Raw genomic sequence first — 20,898 nt, 5'->3', positions numbered from 1 at the left:
TACTTTAGGCCATGCACCTTTCTGGGCCATGTACTTTTCTGCAGCAGTAAAGGACCACGTGTAGGGTCACAATGGAGCCACATGTCCTACTTATAACCGTTGATTTCTAGAATTGGGGTCAGATAGTTGGACGGCTTCTTATGCATGTTACCATGCCTCTGACAGCTATCGCATTTCTTAGTGTAGATCACAACGTCTTCTTTTAAGGTGGGCCAATAATACCCTGTCCTTAATGCCTTATCTCCGAATGCTCTTCCCCCAATGTGAGAGGCACAAGCTCCTTCATGCAATTCTTTTAAGACATCCAATCCGTCTTCCCTGGCAATGCACTTTAGGAGTGGACGATTGAACGCTTTTTTGTACAAGGTCTCATCCTAGAGCTCAAATCACTTGCCCTTGCCTTCACATACTTAGCTTCCAAGTGGTTTGATGGCAGACGTCCAGTCTTCTTGAATTCAATAATGGGATCTATCTAGATATTTCCTTGGCTTAGGAACAAAACTTGCTCTTGATTAATGCTTTTTGCCGGCTTTACTTCCCAAAACACAGTTCATGGCACATCCCCTTCGGCCGAACTACCCAGTTTTGAGAGAGCATCGGCCTGATGATTCTCAGACCTTGGAATCTGGTCGAGTACAAACTGCTTCAAAGTTTTTACTTCTTCTTGAATTAACTGCATGTATTTACCCATGGGCGCCTATTTACACTCAAAGTCTCCATTTACTTGGCTGACGACTAACAGGAAATCTATTTTTGCCTCAATCTCCAAGGCTCCAGCTGCCTTGCACATTTTGATGCCGGCTAACAACACTTCATATATTCCGCTTCGTTGTTTTACGCTTGGAAGTTGAATCTGAGCGCATACTCAAATTTGTCCCCTTCTGGCAATTGGAAAATTATCCCAGCCCCGCAACCATTAGTAGTGGAAGACCCATCAACAATAAGCGTCTAATGCCTTCTGCCCCCTGCTGGATCTAGGACGGGTTCAACCGTAGGCCGAGTAAGCTCTATGATGAAATCAGCCAAGGCTTGTCCTTTGATTGCTTTTCTTGTTTCGAATGCTAGGTCAAATATGTTCAGCTCCACTGCCCATTTTAGCATTCGTTCAAAGACATCCATCTTATGTATAACTTGTTTTAGGGGCTGGTCAGTGTAGATAAGGATGCTATGAGATAGAAAGTATGGCCTTAATTTTCGGTTGGCCATAAGTAGCTCTAGTCAAAACTTCTCCACCAGTGAGTATCTGCATTCTGCATCTTTTAGCACATGACTTACGAAGTAGACGAGAACCTACACTGACTCCCTTTCAGCAAGGAGGACGATGCTTACTGTATGAGGTGAGACAGCCATGTATACAAACAGTTTTCCCCCCTCGGCCGGACTTATCAAGCGAGGCGACTGCCGCAGATGCTCCTTTACTTGTTGGAGAGCTTGCTCCGCCTCTTCCGTCCACTCAAATTTTGCCTTTTTCTTTATCGTTGAGAAAAAATGATGACATTTGTCCCCAGATTTAGAAAGAAAGCGTCCTAGGGCTGCCAAGCACCCAGTCCGATGTTGCACTTCCTTGACTTTGGACGGTGGTGTCATGTTTAGAATTGCTTGAATCTTATCAGGATTTACTTCAATTCCTCTCTGGTTGACCATGAATCCCAAGAACTTTCCTGCCACCACTCCAAACACACATTTCTAAGGATTCAACTTCAGCTTGAATTTTCTAAGTATTAGGAAGGTTTCTCGAAGATCATCAATATGATCCAGCTCCTCCGGGCTTTTGACGATCATGTCATCAATATAAGCCTCCATGTTCCGCCATGGTTGGAAGACAGTGTTTATTAACCGTTGGAAGGTAGCTGGCGCATTGTGAAGGCCGAATGGCATTCTCAGCCTAGGTAGCACCGATACGGGTACGGGTACGAATACGGGTACGGGGACGGGGACGAAAAACTGCAAAATTAAAATTTCTGAAAACGGGTACGGCTTGGATTCGGCAAAAAAAAATGAAAAAATAGAAAAATATAATAAATTTAACGAATAATATTGCATTTAATTTTTGTTTTCGTAAATTCAATGGAAATACAGTATTTCAATCACAATATAAAATTAGATTGTTAAAAAATAATGTTTCATACTTATGACTCAATAGAGAAAGTGATACCCCTAATTAAATAAAGAGTTTAGAGAGATTAATTTGTTAGCTTTACTCTACCATTAAAGTAGATGACAACTATATTAAAAAAAAAAGAAAAAAGAAAAAAGTGGAAGACAGTTAGACAGGAGTAAACACACCTATACAATTTACTAAATGAAGCGTGAGGTTTGAGGAGTTGACTTATATTTTCTTCTTCCTGTATCCAAGTCATATACCCCCCTCCCTCCTCTCTTTGGCTCCTTCTTCCTCTATCCACGTTCTACTTCTGCACTTCTTCAGCGATTCCAAGTTAGATTTTCTTTAAGGTTAATTTAGACAAATTCCGGCGAGGCGGCTAGAAGACGAAGGGCGACTTCGACCCTTCTCAGGTGAGATAATCGCAAATTCTCAAAAACCTTAGAATCTGAAGTTTTTGGCCTTTGAAATTTCATTGAAGGTTGCTGGGTACGTGGTTTTCTTCTCAAAAACGTACCCGACCCGTACCCAAATTCACCTTAGGCGTCCCCAAAAGTAACCCACGTACCCACCGCTTTGGATTCGTTTTGGGTACGAATCCCAGGCGAATCCGTCCCGTACCCGTCCCCGGTACGGGAAACGGCGCCTGAGTGGCGTACCCATGCTTCATAGTTCTCAGCCACCATAGAGCCCTTTCTCAGTAATGAATGAGGTCTATCTTGATCTTCTGGCCACATCACAATTTGATGAAAACCAGAATAGGCATTATGAAGCTTAATAGCGCATGCCCTGCCATGGAATCGACTATCCGATCTATTTTTGGCATAGGGAAACTGTCCTTAGGACAAGCCTTATTTAGATCAGTGTAGTCCACACACATTCTCCAGGTTCCATTCGGCTTAGGAACCATGACCACATTTTCTATCCAGTCCGGATAATAAGTTTCCCGGATGAATTTAGATTTCAACAGCTTCTGCACTTCTTGATCGACTACTTGATTTCTGGCCGGACCCAAGTGTCTCTTCTTCTGCCGAATTGGATTTTGATTAGGATCTATGTTTAGCTTGTGAACGGCAACTTCGGGATCAATTCCCGGCATATCTTCTACCGCGTATGCAAAAACATCTTCAAATTCTTTTAACAATTTGACCAACTCGTCCTTTATCTCTGGATCTAGAACGTACCCAACTTTCAGCGTCCTCTCCGGACGCCTTTCATCCAAGCAAATCTCTGCCGGCACTTCTACTGGCTCCAGCTGTTCTAGTCCAATTCCCATGATGGCCATCACTTCTTCTAATGAAGCTTTTTCTTCTTTGATGGCCATGCACTTCCTCTTCTTGCTCGGCAAGAGAACGGATGGTTTACTCATTTGGAGGGCCTTCGCCTGAGTTCTATCTACCACAGTCTTCAAATTATCTATCTGGCCTTTCACAATCTCGGCCGCCTCAATATCTATTGCCTTTGGCTGTTCTGATTTTTCTCCCTTCCATGATGAGGGTTTTAAAGGAGTAAGGTAACATTCCTTGCTGCTTGCTGATCTCCATATAGAGATCCGATCTTCCCTCCATCACACTCGAACTTCATTAACATCAAGTGAGTAACAATCACTGCTTTGATGTGGTTTAAGGTGGGTCGCCCGAGAATGACGTTGTAAGTCGTCAAATCTCGTACCATCAAGAGCTTAACAAACAATGTCCTGGAGGCTTCCTTGTCCCCTACCTTGACAGGCAAGGTGACAGTTCCCATAGGGTGGATTACTCCTCCTCCAAACCCAATTATGGGATGATGGACTGGGACTAAGTCATTCTCATTAAACAAACAGTCTGCGTTGATGATATCTGTCGAACTCCCGATATCAATCAAAATCCTTCTTACTTTGAGATTGGCAATATTCATCTCTACAACCAAGGGGTCGTCATAGGGAGTTCTTATCTTCCCACGATCCAACTCACTGACGACTATCTTAGGGAAGGGGTCAGACTCTGCTTGATTGGTAAGCATGACCTGGCCGAGTTCCCTCAGGTAATTCTTATGCCCCCAATTGGTTGGACCTTGTAATCCCCCACATTTTTAAAGGATTTTCATAAATATATTAAAGTATTTATGTAATTATATTTAAATCCAAATGAGTTTGGAAAATGCTTTGACTTTTAAAAAGGGTTGACTATTTTTAAAAGTCAACTAAAAATATCTTTATGGCTTAATAAAATTGAAAATGTTTTAATTAAGCATGTCTTAATAAAAGCTTTAAGCATTAAAAATATTTATTTAAAAAGAAGTTTAATGGAATCGAAACTCCTAAAAGGATAAAAAGGAAAAGAGTCCTATTGATGATTAAAGTCCTAAGTTGATCATCTTTTTAGTCATCAAATAAATTTTAAATCTTATCTCTTTTCCTAAATTCTAATCTTATCTCTTTTCCTAAACCAAAAAGGATTAGTCTTTTTGTAAATATCCTAAAACCCAATTATTTTATCCAACCCAATTATTTTCTTCATAAACCACGTCCTTCATACTTCTTCCACCTTCGACATTTTCTCCCTCTCCTCTCTCTTTGTGCGTGAGTTTTATTCTCTCAAAAATTGTTTCTTCTTCGCTAAGTAACGTTTCTTGTTGAACAAGAAACGTCACAAGTCTTCCCTTGAGCCACGAAAACTGCCGCCGCCGCCACCTGTGCTGCTGTCACCGCCGCCGGCGCTCCTTCCTCCTTTTGTTTTGGTTGTTTTTCTTTACTTCTCCTTTAAGATTCCATTAAAGTCCTAATTTTTATTGTTATTTTATTACTATTTACATGATTATGATTTGAATTATTATTTATTATGGAGAACTTAGTTTCGATTTTCATATGTATAAAAGAAAAAAATTTCAGATTTATTATTTTTAGTTTTAATCATGAAAGATATGGTTTTTTAGGGTTTTAAATCACTAGAAACCGTATATTTAAAGTATGAATATGAATTTTGATTGGAATACGATTTTTAAATGCATTTAAAATAATTTCAAAAGGTGTAGAAAATTTTATAAATGCTGGAAATTCAGAAAGTTAGTATTTTAAGGTTTTTAATGATTTTTAATCACTAGAATAGTTGTACTATACTAGGGATTAAAAATAACGAGAGTTTAAATTATAAAAACGATTTTTAAAGACGTTTAAAAGGGTTTGGGACGTTTTTAAAGTTGCTGTATTTTTTTTAGTTCAAGTATTTACTTGATTATTTATTGTTCTAGGCGGAGAATTCACAGTAGGGGACTTTTAGAGCATAAAAGTGGCCTACCGTTGCGTTTATACAAGGTACGTACATAGTCTACGTGCTATATGGTTAGAAACATGCTTTAGGGATGTTTTTATTTTGTAGTATCATGTATAGGACCTTGTTGTTCATATATATGATTTACTGAAATTGCTTTACATGATATTTTGCCTATGTGCTACATGTAAATTAAGAATATGTATGAGTATGACTGTTTGTATGGAAGTTTGATGCAAGCAGATAAGTTTAGTTTTTGATATTAATTCGTGAGTGAATTAATGTAAGTAGTTGGAATCATGTTTTACATGGATTCTTTGAGATTATTTATTTATCTTATAAGAACCGTGGATTTTATTTGGTAATTATGAGTTATACCTATATAAAGGTACAATTTACTGTTGGCTAGGTTCAACAGGCAAGTTAGTAAAGAATAAAAGAAGTTAAAAGAGTCTTGAATGATAAGTTGTGAACACTTGTTAATTCTAAGATAAAAAGGAGTTTTGTGATTTTATGTGATTATTATATATATGTGTTGTGTGCTTGGTTGGTGTCAACACAAGTATAAAATGAATGCAACGTAAAGTGAAACGAGATAGGTTATAGACTTTAGACTGGTGCACGTCTAGAGTTGGACACTAAGGGTTGGGATACATAGTCCGCCGTGATATGTATTTTCCTAGGATTGGATTGATCACCTTTCCTTTTTAGCTCAAAGGTTCCTCGATATCGCAGGTCAATTGGAATATGTGGTAGCTCCCATATCTCCTACTTCAGTATAGACAACTCGTCCATAACTATTCCATTTAAAGAAGAATAAAAGTTTAGAGTCTAGTTCAGTAAGAGTATCTGCAGTTTGTTATATTGCTTATTTATTTATGTTGTAGTATCATGTTTAGGATTATTTATGCCTGATATGTAGTACTCAGCTTTGCTGATTACGTGCGTGTTTGTGTGTGTGATCATGGCTTTGCCTATTGATCCTGTGATGATCCTTCTGGTGAGCAGAGTCAGTATTGCATTGACATTACTGGTTGGCAGATGCATTGCATTGGGAATCTGGAATGGAGAGGCTTATACTTAGTATAGTTTGAAGTTGTTTTCGTAGGACATCTTACTTAAGTTTGAGGTTTTTAGTTGGTGTGCTTTAGTTTTGAAACAGTTGTCATTTATTTCATAAGTTTAATAAAGTTGATTTTATTTTAGTATTTGTTTTCCGCTGCAAAATTCTGAGTAAGCCGAAACGTTTTCACACGGGCGATAATGCCTGGGTAATTCTCTAGATTTGTTATAAAAGTATTTTCTAGAAAGAGAGAATTATCGGGGTGTTACAAAGTGGTATCAGAGCTTTAGGTTAGTTTAAGACTTATAGGCGCCTAACTACCTAGTTTATTAGTTATTTGAAGGAAACCTTAGTATGCTCCTACGTTTCATTTCGAAAAGTGGGACAAAATATTTTGAGGATCAATTTTTTTTAATAACCGATATTTTTCGGAAATTCGAGGTTCGAAATTCTTTTCCGAAAATTTTACGAGTTCGAAATTTTTTTTTTCTTCGAAAAACGTGCGACGTCCGAAAAAAAAAAAAATTTCGAGTGAAATTTTTTTTTTCGAGTAACCTTGGAGTTCAAAAAAAAATTTGTTTTCTTTCGAAAATTATTTTAGGCACAAAAGTAATGTTATTTGTAAAAAGTGTCTGCATTATTTTTCATGCCTTTAAGGTTTATAGCATGACATTGTGAGAATGGGTAGTATAAGAAGGGCATATAGGATAGAAATATTATATGCCTGCATTGAAAAATTAGTTCAGCATCATCATTATTTTCTTCCCTGCAAATAAGTGCATTATTATTTTTCTTCCCTGCTAACGATGCATGAATGTTTTTCTTCCCTGCTAATGGTTATATCCTTTTTGCCTGCTAAGGTGTTATATTTTACATGCCTTTTTTCGGTTTACCCTTTGATTATTGGTGGGAACACGTTAGGAAGAGTGCTAAACCTTTTGGTTATTGTGTGTAGCTCTACGATTATGGCTGCAAATTTAGGAAACTATTTTAACCCATCGTTCTGACTGACGATGAAGACGACAACCGTCATCCACCCATTGACCATAGGGAGTATGAAGAACTGCATTGGATAATGCGTTGCATCTTGAGAAGACACTATGCTAGGGATGATGAAGTCATCATAGAGATGGATCGTGCTAGAGGTACTACTAGGGAAGACATATATGATGCATGTATGAGGATTGAATCCGAACCTGAGGAAGACTTGGACACCATACCTACTACAGTCTAAGATCAAGAGAAATTGTTGATTACTATGAGACTGAAGAAGAGGATGAAGCTAGTGATGAAGACTTCGTACCTCAACAATATAAGAAGATAAGGATAAGGATGGCAGTGTAGTGCCATAGGTTTATACATATAGATATTTTTTTTTTATATATAGACATATATAAGGTTTTAGTTAAAAGAATAATGTTGGGTATGTGCCAACAAGACAAAAGTGTTTTATAGGATTAGCATTTTAGGAAAAAAAAAAATATATACTAGTGTGTTATTTTATTTCATTTTTTTTCCCTTCTATGGAAGAATAAAAGTATAGTTTGTTTATTCAAGGAGTAAGAATTTATTTTGGGCACGTAATGGGCAATATTTTTTTTTATTATTTTCATATGTGATTACAATTTTCTTGCTAAATTCATATGAATATGAATTTATTTACGTGAACAACTGTATGAATATTAGTGAACATTCCATGTTGAAACTTAGTGAAATTGTATGTTGATGCGATCTTTAGGGATCAAATCAAGTATTGCCTTGCTTAGATGACTATGTAAGTTTTCTGGAGCCTGAGTGGAGTTATATTACTTTCAGGTCCCGAAGTAGAATGGCTAACAACACTGAACTAGCTGATGCTATTCGCTCTTGGCGGAGAAACTGAATCAGGACAAGGTTCGAACGTCCAGAGACTGCTGGAGAGATGTTTGAAAGACTGTCCAAAGTGAAACCACCTTACTTTAAGGGACAAGCTGACCCTACTTTCCTAGAAACTGGATTAGGGAATTTGAGAAGTTATTTGAGGTAGTAATTGCCCTGCTGATATGAGAGTAGGACAGCTGTTTATACCTAAAGGATGAGGCTGATTTGTGGTGGAGAGAAAATGGGGCTAGATTGAGTGCTGCTGAGGGATTCAATTGGGAAGCCTTTGTGATTGTGCTGAGAGGAAAGTTTTACCCTGCCTTCATGAGAAAGCAGAAAGCCAAGAGTTCATCAACCTTAGAATGGGTAGTATGACTATTTCTGAATACTATAGTAAGTTATAACCTGTCTAGGTTTGCACCTGAGGTGGTAGCTACTGAGGAGCTTAAGGCTCAGAGGTTCGAACAGGGGTTGACTGATGAATCCAGCTGGGATTAGGGGGTGAGACTTTACATCTTAGATGTGTGTATGGGAGAGCTTCTCATATTTATGGGTTGCAATCGAGAAGGGATAAGAAGGCTGGAATAGTTGGTGAAAAGAGAAAAGAGGTTAGTACTGGGGGAAACCAAGGTAACTTTAAGAAAAACCGGAATGGGAATGGGAACTTTCAAGGAAGGAACAACCAGGATAACCGTAGTCAGGGTAGACCTGAGAGGGTTCACAATTGCAAGTTCTGCGACAAAAACCATCCTGGGAGAGACTGTAAGGGAGAGCCAGTGACCTGCATTATTGTCAGAAGAAGGGCACAGAGAGTATGAGTGCTACGCTAAGCACGGAAAAGGTTTGGATCAGGGAAACAGGTAATCAGGCTAAACCAGGGTCAAATCAGATAGGGAACCAGGGTCCTAAGCCTGGAGGTCAGAATAACCAAGGGAACCATAGTAGGCCTATGCTAATGATAATCCTACCCAGAACAAACCTGCAGGAAAAGTGTTCGTGATGAGTCATAACGAGGCAGAGAGATCTGCGGATGTGGTAACTGGTAATTTCTCTATCAACTCAGTTTTCGTTAAAACGTTATTCGATTCGGGGGCTACTTATTCTTTTATTTCGCCTTCTGTTTTAAAGAGTCTGGGATTGGTGGAGTATGAGTCAATTGACTTGTCTGTTAGTATTCCTACTGGGGAAGTCGTTAAGTGTACTAAGTTGTTTAAGAACTTACCTTTGAAGATAGGAGGGAGTGTCTTTCCATCCGATTTGATCGAGTTTAACTTAGGAGATTTAGATGTGATTCTTGGGATGAACTGGTTGAGTCATTACAAGGCCAGGATCGATTGTGAAGTCCAGAAAGTAGTGTTGAGAAACCCTTCGGGAAAATTTACCTCATATAGACGATTTGGGAAACCAAAAACTTTGGGTGATCTCTGCTCTGCAAGTGCAGAAGTTGATGAGAAAGGGGTGTGAGCTGTTTTTCTGTAGCGTGCAAGATGTGAGTAAAGAAGCGAGTTAAAACTTGAGGATGTTCCAATAGTGAATGAGTTTATGGACGTATTTCCGAGTGAAATTTCAGGGATGCCGCCTGCAAGAGCTGTTGAGTTTACCATAGACTTAGTTCCTGGAACTGCACCTATATCTAAGGCACCTTATAGAATGGCACCTCCTGAGATGAGTGAGTTAAAGACGCAATTGCAAGAACTTTTGGATAAGGGTTATATCAGACCTAGTGCATCGCCTTGGGGAGCTCCTGTTTTGTTCGTGAAGAAAAAGGATGGGAGTATGAGGTTATGTATCGACTATAGGGAGTTGAATAATGTTACCATTAAGAACAAGTACCCTTTGCCTAGAATAGATGACCTATTCGACCAATTAAATGGAGCTAGTGTGTTCTCGAAGATTGACTTACGTTCAGGATATCATCAATTGAGGGTAGCTGATAAGGATGTACCTAAGACTGCCTTTAGAACGCGTTATGGTCACTACGAGTTCACTGTAATGCCATTTGGGTTAACCAATGCTCCTGCTATATTTATGGACTTGATGAATGAATCTTTCACTGAGTTTTTAGATAAGTTCGTAGTGGTTTTCATTGATGACATTTTGATATATTCGAGGAATGAAACCGAGCATGATGAACATTTGAGGATTATCTTGGAAACCTTGAGAGAAGAACCAACTATATGCCAAGTTCTCTAAGTGTGAGTTTCGTTTGGAGAAAGTAGCATTCTTGGGTCATTTTGTGTCTAAGGAAGGAGTCTCTGTAGATCCTGCTAAGATTCAAGCTGTGAGTGAGTGGCCAACTCCAAAGAGTGTGACTGACATTAGGAGTTTCTTGGGTTTAGCTGGCTACTATAGGAGATTTGGAGAGATTTCTCGAAAGATAGCAAGACCTATGACTAATTTGATGAAAAAGGAGTCCAAGTTTGAGTGGAATGAGAAGTGTGAGGAAGCTTTCAGATCTTGAAGGATCGTTTAACCACTGCACCTGTCTTAACCCTACCTGATGGGAATGAGGGATTTGAGGTCTATAGTGATGCTTCAAGAATGGTTTGGGTTGTGTTTGCAACAGAATGGTAAGGTAATAGCTTATGCTCGCGTCAATTGAAACCTTATGAGGCTAATTACCCTACCCATGATCTAGAGTTAGCTGCCATAGTGTTGCATTGAAGATTTGGAGACATTATCTTTATGGGGCAACTTGCAAGATATTACAGACCATAAGAGCTTGAAGTACATATTTACCCAAAAAGACTTGAATATGAGGCAAAGAAGATGGCTAGAGTTGATTAAGGATTAGATCTAGACATCCAGTATCATAAGGGAAAGCAAATGTGGTTGCTGACCTTGAGTCGGAAATCGAGTCATAGCTTGAGTGCTTTGATAGTCCCTGAGGAGTTGTGTAGAGATATGCAAAGGTTGAACCTAGAAATTTTAAATCCTGGGGAAAGTGAGGCTAGACTTAGTAATCTTTCTTTGGGAGTGTCAGTTTTCGATGAGATCATTGAGGGTCAAGTTGGGGATGAGCATCTAGATAAGTAAAAGAGAAAATGAAGCAAGGTAAGGAAGTAGACTTCAAGATTCATGATGATGGGAGTCTAAGGTTTAAAGGAGGTGGTGTGTACCACAGAAGTGCAACGACCTAAAAGACGTCTTATGGATGAGGGGCATAATACTCCGTATTCTGTGCACCCTGGGGGTGACAAGCTGTATAAGGACCTTAAGGTGATCTATTGGTGGCCGAACATGAAGCGAGAAGTAGCTGAGTATGTGTCTAAGTGTCTAACCTGTCAGAAAGTGAAGATAGACCATAAGACCCATGGGGACAGTCCAACCACTAGAGGTTCCTGGATGGAAGTGGGATTCGATTTCTATGGACTTTGTGACTGCCTTACCCAAGTCGAGGAGTGGAAATGATACCATTTGGGTTATAGTGGATAGACTGACCAAGTCCGCTGTTTTCATACCTATTAAGGAGACATGGAAGAAGAAGCAACTCGCTCAACCTATATCAAGCATGTAGTGAGTTGCACGGAGTTCCAAAGGACATTATTTCAGACCGTGACTCTAGATTTCTATCAAGTTTTGGAAAAAGGTCCAATCAAACCTTGGGACAACATTAAAGATGAGTACCGCCTTTCACCCTGCGAGATGGTCAGACTGAGAGGACTAACCAAACTATGGAGACATGTTGCGAGCTTGTGCTATAGATTTTCAAGGAGTTGGGAGGACCAATTAGATTTAATTGAGTTCTCTTACAAAATAGTTACCATGCGAGTATAAAGATGGCACCTTTGAGGCGTTATATGGACGGAAGTGTAGAAGTCCCATTTGCTGGAATGACTATAGTGAGAATGTAGTTTTGGGGACAGAATTCATTGAGGAGACCGTCAAGAACGTTAGATTGATTCAGCGCTCGAATTCAAGCTGCGCAAGATAGGCAGAAGAGTTATGCAGACTTAAAACGGCGCGAAGATGAGTTCGCTGTAGGTGATAAAGTATTCCTGAAAGTATCACCCACCAAAGGCGTTATGAGATTTGGGAAAAAGGGCAAGCTGAGTGCTAAATATGTAGGCCCATATGAGATTTTGGAGCGCATTGGGAAAGTAGCTTATAGATTGGCATTGCCAATGGATTTGAAAAGATGCATGATGTGTTTCATATATCCCAATTGAAGCGCTATATCCCTGATGAGCGCCATGTGTTAGAGCCTGAACGAGTCAGATAGATAGTAGCCTCACTTATGAGAAAGACCTGTCAAGATTCTCGACAGGAAAGTGCGTAGTACGCGTAACAAGGATGTTCATATTGTCAAAGTTCTTTGTCTAACCACGAGTCAGAAGAGGCAACGTGGGAAGCCGAAGAGGATATGAAGAAAAAGTATCCAGACCTATTCCTTGAGGTGAGTTACGAGGGCGTAACTCGTTTTCTTTAAGGGGGTAGAATGCGATAAATTTCGCGCTTTTTGTCTATTTTTATGAGATTTTCATGTATATGTATGCCTATGTTGGGCAATTTGCACATGTTAGTGCAAAAGAAGTAGAGTCTCCGCATAAGAAAAGTGTTCATAAGTACACAAGTGTTTTAAAAAATGGGAAGTGCACGAGATGCACTACCTTTCTTCAGATAGAGTTCAAACTTTCGAAAGACGAGGGTTTTGTGTTAAGTTTCGGGACGAAACTTCTTTTAAGGGGGGTAGACTGTAATCCCCCAAATTTTTAAAGGATTTTCATAAATATATTAAAGTATTTATGTAATTATATTTAAATCCAAATGAGTTTGCTTGAGCGCTACGCCAAGTTAACGTTGACGCCATGGCAAGGGGGAGGGCGAAGAAAAGCGCTCAAAAGAAAAAGACGGGGCCGTCGTCGTCGCCGGTAAAGAAAACTAAATCCGTTGATGAAGTGACTGGAGTAGAAGCAATTAAAATACCTAGTGTCATTAAGGAGTATGAAGAACTGGAGAAGGAGGTTGAAAGGAATACAATGGAGTCATCGATAAAAACACCTGAGAATGTGGTTCAAAAGGTGAATGAAACAGTGGTTCTGACAGAATGGTTGAATGTAATGAAGAGTGCTGAGAAACCAGCAAATGTGGCGAGGCTCTCCTGGGCTCAAAGAGTGGAGGATGATGAAAAACCAACTCAGGTGAATGATAAGGTAAATGAATCTCACATTGTAACCATAGATTCTGATGATATTCAAGATGAAGTTGAATATTGGACGTCGGCGGTAGTTTGTTATGTTTTAGGGGCCAATCCTCCAATGGCGGTTATGGAAGGGTTTTTCAAACGTATATGGGGTCGAATGGGGATCGATAAGATAGCAACATTGGGTAAGGGTATGTTTATAGTTCGATTTAACAAGCTTGAAGATAGTTTGAAGGTTGTCAATGAAGGACACCATTTTTTTGATCAAAAACCCTTGATCATGAAGTTGTGGGATCCAGATATGGATGTTGACAAAAATATGGTTAAAATGGTGCCAATATGGGTGAAGTTTCCTGGATTGCCATTTAAATATTGGGGTGAAAAAAGTTTGTTCAAAATTGTGGGCCAAATGGGGAAGGTGATACGAATGGATGAGGCAACTAAGGCCAGAGAGAGGCTGAGCTATGCAAGAGTTATGGTGGAAGTGAGTGTGCAGGACAAATTACCTGAAATCATTCATTTCTGTAATGAACATGGTAGGGTTGTTGATCAACAGGTTGAATATGAATGGAAGCCTGTTCAGTGTGGTAAGTGTTCCGGATTTGGTCATGACACAGAAAATTGTAGGAAAAATGAAGGGAAGAAGATATGGGTTAAAAAGGCTATTGTTGATCAGGATGGATTTACAATGGTGCAGAAACAGAAGGCTGCAACAGTAGTTTCGACTAGTGACATCCCTGTTCATAATACCTTCATGGTATTAAATGATCAAGAAGTGGAAGGACTGGAGGAACAGATAACAGAGGACAATGCTACTGAAAATAGCATAGAAGAAGGTCAGAATGCAGTAATTGTAGACAAGGAAAGAAAAGAAGATGATGTGTCTGGGAAGAGCATGGAGGTTGATGAACATGGGCAAATGAAGAAGAGGGTGACTCCCTCTACTCCTAATGGATAATATTTTAGCATGGAATGTGAGAGGGTTAAGCAACAAGACAAAGCAAACTGAGGTCAGAAATTTCATTTGCACTCATAATGTCAAGTTGTTTGGCCTTCTTGAAACAAGAGTGAAAGCTCTTAAACTTGGTGAAGTTTATAACAATGTTTGTGCTGGATGGTGTTTTAGTCATAATTTATCATGTCATAAGAATGGTAGAATCTTAATTGGGTGGTGCCCTAATTCCTTTACTGTGGACATATTGCAAGTAAATAGCCAATATATTCACTGTAAGGTTAGGACTCATGAGGGGAGGGATTTCAAATGTACGTTTGTCTATGGGTTTAATGATGCTTACAGTAGAGAAAGTTTATGGAATGGGCTTAAAAGGTTGGCTCAGCCTCCTGATGAACCTTGGGTTTTGTTAGGGGATTTTAATGCCCTGAGCAATGTTGAAGATAGAATAGGGTCTATGGTGAGTATGGCAGAGATAAGACCTATGATTGACTGTTTGCAAGTCTGTAAGCTGACTGATGTGCCATCTACTGGGAGATATTTTACCTGGAATAACAAGCAAGATGGCCATAGAAGAGTTTTTTCCAGAATTGACAGGGTAATTGCAACACAACAATGGATGGATAGGTATGAATTGGCTGTTGCTGTGTTCATGCCAGAGGGTAGTTATGACCATACTCCAGTTGTTTTACAGGTGTACCCTGAGATACAGAAGAAGAAACCTTTTAGGTTTCACAATATGTGGTGCCATCATCAGGCACTAAATGATGCTGTGCATCAAGTGTGGAATACTCATGTGCATGGTTGTGCAATGTACAGGGTGGTCCAAAAGCTTAAACAGGTGAAAATAGCGTTAAAAGGATTGAAGAAGGATGGTTTTGGAGATGTTGAAGCTACTGTTATTAAGGCTCAGCATGATCTGGAGAAGAAGCAGGAGCAAATGCATAAGGAGCCTAGTAACAGTGATATTGTTGCTCAGGAAAAGGAGGCCCAGGAGGTATTGATGAGAGCTAAGAAAAGTCAATATTCTTTCTTGCAGCAAAAAGCTAAATTGAAATGGCTTCAATGTGGTGATGAAAACACAAAAATCTTCTATCAAGCTCTGAAAGATAGAAGATCACACAATAGAGTTTTTTCAATTCATGACAGCAAGGGTAATTGGGTGAAGAGTCAGGATCAAGTTGATGAAGCTTTTATTAGCTATTACAAGGAGCTATTTGCTTGTAAAGAGCAAAAGAAGCCAGTGTTGTCAGTTATTTTGAATCATGGGAAGAAAATAACTAACAGCCATGTGCAAATTCTTCAGGAAGCTGTTACTAAGGAGGATATCAAGAGAATCATGTTTAGTATTCCTGATGACAAATCTCCAGGGGCTGATGGTTTTAATAGCAAGTTTTATAAACATTGCTGGGAGTATGTTGGTGATGAGGTCACTGAAGCTATACAAGATTTCTTTAGAACTGGGAAATTACTTAAAGCAATAAATATAACTACTTTAACCTTGATCCCAAAGGTTAAAAGCCCTGAAAATGTCACAGAATTCAGACCAATAGCATGCTGTAACACTTTATATAAGTGCATTACAAAGCTTATCAGTGAGAAATTGAATAAAATACTGCCTGAAATCATTTCTGATTCTCAAGGTGCTTTTGTGGCTGGAAGGAGTATTCTGCATAATGTGCTTATCTGTCAAGACTTGGTGAAAATGTACAAGAGGAAGAGTGTAAGGACAAGTTGCATGATGAAGCTTGACTTAAAAAAAGCTTATGACACCATTAGCTGGGAGTTCCTGAGGCAGATGTTGGAAGGTTTAGGTATGCCTACTTTCTACACTGAGATGATCATGACCTGTGTTACAACTCCTACATTCTCAATAATGTTAAATGGGGCAATCACTGGTTTCTTTGGGGCCCAAAGAGGGTTGAGGCAGGGGGACCCAATGTCTCCTTTGCTGTTTGTTGTAGGAATGGATTACCTAGCTAGAACCTTGCAACTTGTTCATGAACAGGAGGGTTTCAAGTTTCACTCACTGTGTAAGGAATTGAAGCTTACTCATTTGTGCTTTGCAGACGATTTATTGCTGTTTTGCAATGGAGACTTTAGATCTATTTACTACCTTCTTCAGGGCTTTCAGATGTTTTCTGATGCATCTGGATTGGAGGTTAACAAACAAAAATCTGAAATATATTTTGCAGGGGTGAATGAGAATGATATGCAAAGAGTGGTGGATGTGAGTGGATTTGCTAAAGGTGCATTACCTTTTAGGTATCTAGGTGTACCTATTACCACAAGGAAGCTGCAGAAGAGTGATTGTAATATTCTGATGAGCAAGATGACTGGAAGAATAAAAACATGGAGCTCAAGACACTTATCATTTGCTGCAAGAACACAACTTATCAATAGTGTTCTTATGAGTATACATGTCTATTGGGGGCAACTGTTTATCATCCCCACTGGAGTCCTTAAAGAAGTGATTAGTGTGTGTAGATGCTTTCTGTGGACTGGCACTATAATAACACAAAAGCTGGGGCTATAGCCTGGAGTGACCTTTGTAAGCCTAAAAAAGCTGGTGGGCTAGCTTTTAGGGATGTCCTGAAGTGGAATATTGCTGCAGTTAGCAAATTAGCCTGGAGTATTGCTCAGAAAAAAGACAATCTATGGGTTAAGTGGGTGAATAGCATCTATATCAAAGAAGCAAACTGGAGAGATTATGATGCTTCCAGCACTGCAAGTTGGACTTGGAAATGTATTTGTAAGGCTAAAAGAGAGCTAAGTCAGTTGCAGGGGAATGATCAGTGGCTTACTCAGAGTTCCTTTAGCATCAAGAAGCACTATATAAACACACTAGGGCAAGCTACTACTCAACAGTGGGCTGCTAGTGTATGGAATAGATATAGCATTCCTAAACATAGGTTTATCCTTTGGCTTGCTGTCCAGGACAGGTTGAAGACTAGGGAGAGACTCTTCAAAATTGGTGTTAGTGAGTCAGATAGATGTCTGCTATGCCAACAACAGCCTGAAAATAGGGAACATCTATTTTTTAATTGCCACTTCACTAAGCAATGCTTAAAAGAAGTGATGAACTGGATGAACTTCAACTGGAATGGTAGAGGTATAAGGCAACTCTACAGAAGAATTAGAGGGCCTAATGCTGGGAATAAATTCAGGAAGAAGGTGATAAATGCTGCTATTGCTGCTGTTGTCTATTTCATATGGAAGAACAGGAATAGTGCTTATTGGGATGATGTCATTCATACTATAGATTACACTGTCAAAGCTGTGAAAAATCTTGTAAAGCTTCGAGTTAGTCAAGTAATGAGCAGTAAAGTGAACTCTCATGACCAAGAGTGGTTTGCAACTTTGTGAATGCTGGGTGTGTCCAGTTTAGTGCTGGGTTTTGGAGTGTGCTGTTCTCCTAACCTTTAGGTGTATGTTTATTTTGGGCTTAATCTTACTTTACTTACCAAAAAAAAAAAAATGAGTTTGGAAAATGATTTGACTTTTAAAAAGGGTTGACTATTTTTAAAAGTCAACTAAAAATATCTTTATGGCTTAATAAAATTGAAAATGTTTTAATTAAGCATGTCTTAATAAAAGCTTTAAGCATTAAAAATATTTATTTAAAAAGAAGTTTAATGGAATCGAAACTCCTAAAAGGATAAAAAGAAAAAGAGTTCTATTGATGATTAAAGTCCTAAGTTGATCATCTTTTAGTCATCAATAAATTTTAAATCTTATCTCTTTCCTAAATTCTAATCTTATCTCTTTTCCTAAACCAAAAAGGATTAGTCTTTTTGTAAATATCCTAAAACCCAATTATTTTATCCAACCCAATTATTTTCTCATAAACCACGTCCTTCATACTTCTTCCACCTTCGACATTTTCTCCTCTCCTTCTCTTTGTGCGTGATTTTATCTCTCAAAAATTTTCTTCTTCGCTAAGTAACGTTTCTTGTTGAACAAGAAACGTCACAATTTCTTGAGCCACGAAACTGGCCGCCGCCACCTGTGCTGCTGTCACCGCCGCCGGCGCTCCTTCCTCCTTTTGTTTTGGTTGTTTTTCTTTACTTCTCCTTTAAGATTCCATTAAAGTCCTAATTTTTATTGTTATTTTATTACTATTTACATGATTATGATTTGAATTATTTTTATTATGAGAATTAGTTTCGGATTTCATATGTATAAAAGAAAAAAATTTCAGATTTATTATTTTTAGTTTTAATCATGAAAGATATGGTTTTTTAGGGTTTTAAATCACTAGAAACGTATATTTAAAGTATGAATATGAATTTTGATTGGAATACGATTTTTATATGCATTTAAAATATTTTCAGAAGGTTTAGAAAATTTTAAAATGCTGGAAATTCAGAAAGTTAGTATTTTAAGGTTTTTAATGATTTTTAATCACTAGAATAGTTGTACTATACTAGGGATTAAAAATAACGAGAGTTTAAATTATAAAAACGATTTTTAAAGACGTTTAAAAGGGTTTGGGACGTTTTTAAAGTTGCTGTATTTTTTTTAGTTCAAGTATTTACTTGATTATTTATTGTTCTAGGCGGAGAAACAGTAGGGGACTTTTAGAGCATAAAAGTGGCCTACCGTTGCGTTTATACAAGGTACGTACATAGTCTACGTGCTATATGGTTAGAAACATGCTTAGGGATGTTTTTATTTTGTAGTATCATGTATAGGACCTTGTTGTTCATATATATGATTTACTGAAATTGCTTTACATGTATTTGCCTTGTGCTACATGTAAACTAAGAATATGTATGAGTATGACTGTTTGTATGGAAGTTTGATGCAAGCAGATAAGTTTGGTTCTGTATTAATTCGTGAGTGAATTAATGTAAGTAAGTTGGAATCATGTGTTACATAGATTCTTTGAGATTATTTATTTATCTTATAAGAACCGTGGATCTTATTTGGTAATTATGAGTTATACCTATATAAAGGTACAGTTTACTGTTGGCTAGGTTCAACAGGCAAGTTAGTAAAGAATAAAAGAAGTTAAAAGAGTCTTGAATGATAAGTTGTGAACACTTGTTAATTCTAAGATAAAAAGGAGTTTGTGATTATGTGATTATTATTATATGTGTTATGTGCTTGGTTGGTGTCAACACAAGTATAAAATGAATGCAACGTAAAGTGAAACGAGATAGGTTATAGACTTTAGACTGGTGCACGTCTAGAGTTGGACACTAAGGGTTGGGATACATAGTCCGCCGTGATATGTATTTTCCTAGGATTGGATTGATCACCTTTCCTTTTTAGCTCAAAGGTTCCTCGATATCGCAGGTCAATTGGAATATGTGGTAGCTCCCATATCTCCTACTTCAGTATAGACAACTCGTCCCATAACTATTCCATTTAAAGAAGAAATAAAAGTTTAGAGTCTAGTTCAGTAAGAGTCATCTGCAGTTTGTTATATGCTTATTATTATTTATGTTGTGGTATCATGTTTAGGATTATTTATGCCTGATATGTAGTACTCAGCTTTGCTGATTACGTGCGTGTTTGTGTGTGTGATCATGGTTTTGCCTATTGATCCTGTGATGATCCTTCTGGTGAGCAGAGTCAGTATTGCATTGACATTACAGGTTGGCAGATGCATTGCATTGGGAATCTGGAATGGAGAGGCTTATACTTAGTATAGTTGAAGTTGTTTTCGTAGGGACATCTTTACTTAAATTTGAGGTTTTTAGTTGGTGTGCTTTAGTTTCGAAACAGTTGTCATTTATTTCATAAGTTTAATAAAGTTGATTTTATTTTAGTATTTGTTTTCCGCTGCAAAATTCTGAGTAAGCCGAAACGTTTTCACACGGGCGATAATGCCTGGGTAATTCTCTAGATTTGTTATAAAAGTATTTTCTAGAAAGAGAGAATTATCGGGGTGTTACAGACCTCCTGCTGCAAAACCTCCACATATGACAAGCACTACATCTTCGTCAGTACTGTCACTTTCTTTTCTTTGGTTCTAACGGTCATCTCGCTTCTGAAACTTTCTTCCTCCTTGGGGAAGATATTAATTCATCTTCCCTTTGCGAGCCAAATCTTCCAGAGCTCTCTTCAGATGTCTGCATTCATTTGTTTCATGACCACAATCTTTATGAAAGTGGCAATATTTGCTCTTATCTCTATTCCTGTAGGGAGTTTTTATTTCAGCTGGCGCCTTTAATTCATATTGATCTTTTATCTCCATAAGAATGGAATATTAATCTTTTACTGAATTCTATAGGTTCCGCCGATGTTGCTGGTTCACTTCTTTTGCTTATTTTGGATGAGGTTGTCATTGAAGTCAATGCCCAAGTCTCAGCTTTCTTGGGATTGTTCTTCTTTAGCTGAATTGCTTCTTCAGTCTTTTTTACTTCTGGATGCTTTGCCTCCGCACATACTTCTGTCGCGTGAATGAATGCTTCAGCCTCCCGGAGGGTTTCGGTAAGAGTTGTGATCTTTTTCTTTACCAGATCAATTTTGAAGCTTCCTGGCCTCAAACCCCTAATGAAGGCGTCAAAGGCCACTCCT

The 20,898-nt window shown here is 38.4% G+C and overlaps 1 protein-coding gene across 1 annotated transcript; it reads left to right on the top strand.

The window, feature by feature from the left end:
• Positions 1-13,083: 13,083 nt before the first annotated feature.
• On the top strand, positions 13,084-17,736 carry LOC104884000 (uncharacterized). The gene is made up of 3 exons (XM_010668581.1): positions 13,084-14,349; positions 14,462-16,774; positions 16,858-17,736. Exons 1-3 carry the CDS (start codon positions 13,084-13,086, stop codon positions 17,734-17,736), a joined length of 4,458 nt encoding a protein of 1,485 aa, XP_010666883.1.
• Positions 17,737-20,898: the final 3,162 nt, after the last annotated feature.

This window comes from Beta vulgaris, chromosome 2 (assembly GCF_026745355.1).
Source record: "Beta vulgaris subsp. vulgaris cultivar EL10 chromosome 2, EL10.2, whole genome shotgun sequence".
Classification (NCBI taxonomy): Eukaryota; Viridiplantae; Streptophyta; class Magnoliopsida; order Caryophyllales; family Amaranthaceae; genus Beta; species Beta vulgaris.
Note: the sequence above shows the minus strand (reverse complement) of the source record. Positions and strands in the feature narration are given on the sequence as shown.